General features: G+C 44.4%; 1 protein-coding gene across 2 annotated transcripts; it reads left to right on the forward strand.

Moving 5' to 3' along the window:
- Window positions 1–1,539: 1,539 nt before the first annotated feature.
- bcap31 (B cell receptor associated protein 31) lies at window positions 1,540–6,622 on the forward strand. Of its 2 annotated transcripts, none has more exons than XM_083894908.1 (8): window positions 1,540–1,679; window positions 2,269–2,368; window positions 2,734–2,834; window positions 3,406–3,550; window positions 4,528–4,663; window positions 5,576–5,702; window positions 5,787–5,887; window positions 5,987–6,622. In XM_083894908.1, the coding sequence occupies exons 2-8, from the start codon at window positions 2,277–2,279 to the stop codon at window positions 6,011–6,013; spliced, it is 729 nt and encodes a 242-aa protein (XP_083751034.1). In that variant the 5' UTR covers window positions 1,540–1,679; window positions 2,269–2,276; the 3' UTR covers window positions 6,014–6,622. The 2 variants fall into 2 exon arrangements, with proteins under 2 accessions (XP_083751034.1, XP_083751035.1); XM_083894909.1 differs by having other exon boundaries at window positions 1,544–1,679; window positions 2,272–2,368.
- The last annotated feature ends 985 nt before the right edge of the window (window positions 6,623–7,607 follow it).

The following is a 7,607-nucleotide window of genomic DNA, read 5'->3' on the forward strand; positions in this document are numbered from 1 at the left end:
TGTCTCAGTTGTCTCATTTGTCTCTAGTGTCTCAGTTGTCTCTAGAGTCTCAGTTGTCTCTAGTGACTCAGTTGTCTTTAGTGTCTCAGTTGTCTCTAGAGTCTCAGTTGTCTCTAGTGTCTCAGTTGTCTTTAGTGTCTCAGTTGTCTCTAGTGTCTCAGTTGTTGTCTTTAGTGTCTCAGTTGTCTCTAGTGTCTCAGTTGTCTCTAGTGTCTCAGTTGTCTTTAGTGTCTCAGTTGTCTCTAGAGTCTCAGTTGTCTCTAGTGTCTCAGTTGTCTTTAGTGTCTCAGTTGTCTCATTTGTCTCTAGTGTCTCAGTTGTCTCTAGTGTCTCAGTTGTCTCTAGAGTCTCAGTTGTCTCTAGTGTCTCAGTTGTCTTTAGTGTCTCAGTTGTCTCATTTGTCTCTAGTGTCTCATTTGTCTCTAGTGTCTCAGTTGTCTTTAGTGTCTCAGTTGTCTCATTTGTCTCTAGTGTCTCAGTTGTCTCTAGAGTCTCAGTTGTCTCTAGTGACTCAGTTGTCTTTAGTGTCTCAGTTGTCTCTAGTGTCTCAGTTGTCTCTAGTGTCTCAGTTGTCTTTAGTGTCTCAGTTGTCTCTAGTGTCTCAGTTGTTGTCTTTAGTGTCTCAGTTGTCTCATTTGTCTCTAGCATCTCAGTTTTCTCTCGTGTCTCAGTTGTCTCTAGTGTCTCAGTTGTCTTTAGTGTCTCAGTTGTCTCGACTGTCTCATTTGTCTCAGTGTCTCTAGTGTATCAGTTGTCTTTAGTGTCTCAGTTGTAGTGTCTCAGTTGTCTTTAGTGTCTCAGTTGTCTCATTTGTCTCTAGTGTCTCAGTTGTCTCATTTGTCTCTAGTGTCTCATTTGTCTCTAGTGTCTCAGTGTCTCTCGTGTCTCAGTGTCTCTAGTGTCTCAGTGTCTCTAGTGTCTCAGTGTCTCTAGTGTCTCAGTGTCTCAGTGTCTCTAGTGTCGCAGTGTCTCAGTGTCTCTAGTGTCTCATTTGTCTCATTTGTCTCTAGTGTCTCAGTGTCTCTCGTGTCTCAGTGTCTCTAGTGTCTCAGTGTCTCTAGTGTCTCAGTGTCTCTCGTGTCTCAGTGTCTCTAGTGTCTCAGTGTCTCAGTGTCTCTCCTGTTCCTCATCAAACCAGTTACTGGTCTTAATGTTGTAGTTCATTGGTTTATATGGTTTTCTCCTTACTGTGTGTGTGTGTGTGTGTGTGTGTGTGCGTGTGTGCGTGTCTGAGCCACTTTCCCAAATTAACCGTTAATCATAAATGGTAAAAAAAACCAATGAGTCATGATTTCCTCAAGTCTGCTGATGTAAGTCTCTCTGCCCACACACACACACACACACACACACACACACACACACACACACACACACACACACACACACACACACACACACACACACACACACACACACACACACACACACACACCGTTTTCCTGCACTTGAGGAGTATTATGTGTTGCAGTACCACGAGTGGCCACTGAAAAAGGGGGGGCGGAGCTCTATCCAGTTCTCCGCGATCAGGATGAGGTGGCAGTAACCGCCGGAAGCCGGAAGTGTTTATATGCGGAGACAGTTCCGTCAGAGGAGTGGAGAAGTGCGTGTTTATATGCGGAGGCTAACAGTTCCGTCAGAGTAGTGCGTGTTTAAAGCGTTTCATCGGAATCGGGTGACAGGTGAGTTCACACAAACACACACACACGCGTGAGCTCCTGCTGCTAACTGCGGCTAACATGCTAACATCAACACAGCGTATTTCCAGGTGATAGACGACGGGGCCAGCGTGACGTTAGCATGTTAGCGCACATTTGGACAGAGTCGACTCTGTTTGTGGGCTGTTTAAAGGAGGACAACTCTCAGGAATTAGCCTGGCCCCGTGTCTCTATGTTTATTTACAGTTTATTCTCTTATTCAACTGTTTACTGCGTCAAACTACAAACTACAAATGTCCCTGTCCTCTCTCTCTGGACTGTCCTCTCTCTCTCTGGACTGTCCTCTCTCTCTCTGGACTGTCTCATCTATAATCAGGTCATTATCGATCTCTGTCATTAGTCAAAGGATGAATCAGCTGCTGTGTTCCAGGGATTGCTGTGGAGTTGTTTCTCTGACAGTGTGTGGGTGTGTCTGTCTGTCTGTGTGTGTCTGTGTCCCTGTTTCTGTGTTTGTGTGTGTCTGTTTCTGTGTGTGTGTGTGTCTGTTTCTGTGTGTGTGTGTGTGTGTGTCTGTCTGTGTCCCTGTTTCTGTGTGTGTGTGTGTGTCTCTCAGCAGTCATCATGAGTCTCCAGTGGACGGCGGTCGCCACCTTCCTGTACGCCGAGGTCTTCTTCGTCCTCCTGCTCTGTATTCCCTTCATCTCGCCTAAGAGGTCAGAGTTCACCGTGGTCGTCATTGATCGTTTGATCGTTATGATAAAAGGTTAAACCTCAGGAATGTGATTGATCAGCTCAGTGTGAGCGTGATCACATGAATTCATCAGGGACAGTTCTCTGTGTTCACATCTTTATCTCGCTGTCAAACACCCTGATGTTCAGCCTCCAGATAAAGTTAAACCTGATCAGATCCAGTTCTGCTGCCTTGACTTGTTTATCAGTTACCTATCAATCATTAAAGACTCTCTGATCACATGGTCACACTATGGCTTACATGATGTAATAATCTGCAGTGCCACTAGATGGAGGCAGAGCTCCATGTGTGTGAGTGTGTGTATCACACTGTGTGTGTGTGTTGCAGGTGGAGTAAGATCTTCAGGTCTCGTGTGGTCCAGACCATCGCTCTCTATGGAAACACGTCGTTCATGGTCATCATCGCCATCCTCGTCTTCCTGCTCATCGGTGCGTTTTTTACACTGTAAAATAGAGCGATTGCTAAATTAATCGTCAACTGTTTTGATAATCGATCGTCAGTTTGAAGCTTTTTTCATGATTAAAACAAGATTTCTGGTTGTTTTTATCTTCTTAAATGGGAATATTTTCTTTGTTTCTTTACTCCATAATAACAAATGAAATCATTCCGGTTTAAGGACAAAACAAAGACATTCAAGAATCGTTTTTTTAACATTTTATGCACCAAACGATTAATCGAGAAAATAATTGACAGATTAATCGATTACGAAAATAATCGATAGTTTTAGCTCTACTGTCGATGTTTTTGTTGACTGCTGACCTTTGACCTGCAGTATAGAGTCACTCTTGTATAAAAGCTGTTACATGTACACAGCACAGCGCCCCCCGGTGTTGCAGTTGTGAACAATGATTCTGTTTGCACTGCTTTATAAGTCCTTTATAAAAACCACGTCACCACAGTTTCACGCGGTCGTGCTGCGATGACTCCGCCCACTTTGAGTGAGAACTGTGTGATGTTGTCACTGTTATCATGACTGTGTGTGTGTGTGTGTGTGTGCAGATGCGTTCCGTGAGGTCAGGAAGTACAGCGTGACGGAGAAGGTCGACCTCACCAACAACCCCACGGCCATCGAACACATCCACATGAAACTGTTCAGAGCTCAGAGGAACGAGTACATCGCTGGATTTGCCTTGCTGCTCTGTCTGTGAGTGACACACACGCACAATGGCACACACACAGTGACTGACACACACACAGTGACTGACACACACACAGTGACTGACACACACACACACACACACATTGACTGACACACACACATACACACACACACACACACACACACACACACACACACACACACACACACACACACACACACACACACATACTCATGATGATTTAAAAATACTGTAATAATTTTACAGTAGGGTGGAAAGAATGAGCTGGTGTGTGTGAGTGTGAGTGAGATAGTTACTGTAAATCCTCAGCCTCGTCCTGATTGGCTCTCTCAGTCTCTGGATCTTTCTCAGGCCACGCCCACTGTAGTGACCCAGTTCCTTCATTATAGTGTAGAGAATGATAACATCAGAAGCAGGAAGTCTCTGTTACTGTGTGTGCGTGTTTGTGTGCGTTTGCTGAATTGTGTCCATGATTTAAAAAAGAAAGTATATTCTGATATTTACATAATGTCTGTAAACCACTCACTCTCCCACACCAAACCCCAGAGTGAGTGGTTTACAAACTTTTATTCTGTGCATTTAAGTCCTACACACACAGACACACACACACACATACGAGGAGCTGGAAATGTCAGGGGTAACTGTGTGTGTGTGTGTGTGTCATGTGGCAAGTGTACATTTGTGATGCTATATTAGGTTGCTTGTGATGTGTGGAAGTCTGACAGATGATCTCACACACACAGACACGCACACACACACACACACACACACAGACACATTCATCTACATTCTGGTTTCATATTATTATATATGCACATATTATAAGTTATATTATCAGTTTATCGATTAGGACTTGTGTTTTCATGTTCTGCATTGGTTGCCGTGGTAACACAGTCGGAGAAAGTGAACTTTAAATGGTTTATGTTGAGCTGTAATTCACATAGTGATGTGGGTTTGTACTGGTGATGAATTAATGTGTGTGTGTGTGTGTGTGTGACAGGTTACTGCGTCGTCTGGCCACTCTTCTCTCTCAGCAGGCTTCACTCATGGCCTCTAACGAAGCGTTCAAGAAACAGGCAGAGGGCGCCAGCACCGCCGCCAAGACGTTCATGGATGAGAACGAGCTGCTGCAAGAGGTGACGCACACACACACACACACACGGACACGTGCGTCCTCTGTCTCAGTCTGACCTATAGGGGGCGACAGTCCAGTTTCATATACATATACTTATACAGTGTGAGACTCTCACCAGTGGGGGGCAGCACTGATCTACAGCTGCTGTGCTGGAACCAAGTTAAACAGAAACATGAGAGGGATTCATAGAAGGTGTGTGTGTACGTGCGCATATGCATGTGTGGTCACATTGTGAATGACTCACACTCCCACACACACACACACACACACTCACACTCACACACACACACTCACAAACACACACACACTCTCTCTCTCTGGTAATCTGAGCAGGATTTGTCGGAGGTGAAGAGATCGCCAAGTTCTTCACTGCTTAAATAAGAAAGTGCTTCATCTGCACATGACAAGTATGCACACACACACACACACACACACACACACACACACACACACACACACTGGTGGAGTGTAAACAGTGTGTTGTGACTCTCAGCTGTAAATGAACATGTATATGTTGTGTGTGTGTTGTGGCCTTTTCTACAAACATGTGATCACGCACACATGTGACATCACAGACACTGAAGTGAAGGAGGCGGAGCTTGTCTTAAATCTGTCAGACATGTGCAGAGAAACACACGTGACAAAGAGCAAATGACCCACTGCCTTTTTACTGAATATATTCACTTGGATATAATCTACACTGACACACACACACACACATTCTTGTGTTTTCTCAGACTTTTACTGTGAAATCCTGAATGTACTTCCTGTGATTGTTCCATCAAGGAACACAAACAAAGAGATCAAAGAGAAGGGGGCGGGGCCTGGAACCTGTGACAACTGCCCCTCCCCCCCCACCCCTCACTTTATTTATTTTTATTGAATTAATAACATTTCTTTGTTGTCGCCGTAGAAACTGCGTGACGCCGGCATCGACGTGCCGGAGGCGGGGAAAAAGGGGGCGGGACCTCAGGAGGAGAACAAGAAGCTGAAGGAGGAGGTGAAGACTCTGAAGGGCGAGCTGGACACCGCCAAGAAAGGTGAGCGGGTCGCAGCCCAGGAGGCGGAGCCTGTCTGTGGCGCGTGTCTCGCCGGATGACGTCATCTCGTTTTTGTTCCCGCAGCTCTGCACAAGTCGGACAACGACGTCTCGGCGATGAAGAAACAGGCGGAGAACCTGACGGTGGAGTACGACCGACTGTTGGACGAACACAGCAAATTACTGGTACACACACACACACACGTGTACACACACACACACACACACACACACACACACACCTGTATTGGCGTTGTATCCTTACACCTCTTTGTGTGTCTTCAGTCCAGCGGTGATAAGAAATCCGACTGATGAAGACGATGACGTTGAGGACGAAGAGCAGCTTCATCGCTGTCGTCCTCCACAAACACTCCACAGCCTCTGTCTCTCTATATCGTGATGTCACTTCCTGTTGGGTCAGCTGACGTCGCTGTGCTGTGATTGGTTCGAGTTTCTTTTCTCTTTGTCTTCTGTGTTCGTTTAAACGGTCTGACCTGATCGCTGATTATTGATCTGTTCGTTACGTTTCATTCCCAAGGGTCAAAGGTCGAAAGTGTCGGGGGTTGAATGTTTGTTTGTAAACGGGTGACTCCGCCCCCTTCGCCTCTCCTCATTGGTTAAAGCTGTTTCCCACAGAACATTATTGTTAAAGACTTCCTGGTGACATCACAGGTGGAGCCAGAGTCATGCCCCGCCCACACCTGACGGACACCTGACCAATCAGGAGTCTGTGTCGGCTCGTCATCAGTAACTGATGAAAACCACACACACACACACACACACACACACACACACACACACACACACAAACATGTCTTGTCTGCTAACATGGAGAGGGCGGAGCCTCCAGGGGGCGGCGGCCTCGAGCTTCATCATTTACTGATGTTTCCTGTTGTTGAAACATTCCTGAAAATAAACATCATGTTGTTTACGTGATATTCTGTCGTCACCTTCTTTACACACACACACACACACACACACACACACACACATTTTTTTTAGTAATAAGACAAACACTTGTCCTTAAATGTTCCTCTAACCTGGGATATGATTTTTATTTTCTAATATTCTAAAACAGTACTTTAACAACAGTTATGTAAGAAAAGGTTTCTTAACACTTTAATCCACAAGAAGGAGTTTATTTAATAAATAGTTTTGAGGGGTAACAATTATCCACACGCCACCAAAGCCCAGTTTTATTTAAGTTTTACGAAAAAAGAAAAAAAGCCTCTGCTGTGCAAAGATTTCTGGGATTTCCTCCGCTACACAAATGTATCCTTCACAAACGGGCAAACCTGCGGTCATATTCATACGTTCATCTTCATGTTTTCTCATACGTTCATTTTCATACGTTCAACTTCATGTCAGTGTTTTCATACGTTCATTTTCATACGTTCATCTTCATGTCAGTGTTTTCATACGTTCATCTTCATGTCGGTGTTTTCATACGTTCATCTTCATGTCGGTGTTTTCATACGTTCATCTTCATGTCAGTGTTCTCATTCATTCATACGTTCATATTCATGTCAGTGTTTTCATACGTTCATCTTCATGTCAGTTTTCTCATACGTTCATCTTCATGTCAGTGTTTTCATACGTTCATTTTCATACGTTCATCTTCATGTCAGTGTTTTCAAACGTTCATCTTCATACGTTCATCTTCATGTCAGTGTTTTCATACTTTCATTTTCATACGTTCATCTTCATGTCAGTGTTTTCATATGTTCATCTTCATACGTTCATCTTCATGTCAGTGTTTTAATACGTTCATGTCATTGTTTTCATACGTTCATCTTCATGTCAGTGTTCTCATTCATTCATACGTTCATTTTCATGTCCGTGTTCTCATTCATTCATACGTTCATCTTCATGTCCGTGTTCTCATTCATTCATACGTTCATATTCA

The sequence above is a fragment of the Microchirus variegatus genome, assembly GCF_963457635.1.
Source record: "Microchirus variegatus genome assembly, chromosome: 9".
Classification (NCBI taxonomy): Eukaryota; Metazoa; Chordata; class Actinopteri; order Pleuronectiformes; family Soleidae; genus Microchirus; species Microchirus variegatus.

Coding starts and splice junctions, on each gene's coding strand:
- bcap31 (XM_083894908.1), top strand. CDS start 2,277: ATGAGTCTCCAGTGGACGGCGGTCGCCACCTTCCTGTACGCCGAGGTC. Junction 2,835..3,405: donor CCTCGTCTTCCTGCTCATCG/GTGCGTTTTTTA, acceptor GTGTGTGTGCAG/ATGCGTTCCGTGAGGTCAGG. Junction 5,888..5,986: donor ACGAACACAGCAAATTACTG/GTACACACACAC, acceptor GTGTGTCTTCAG/TCCAGCGGTGATAAGAAATC.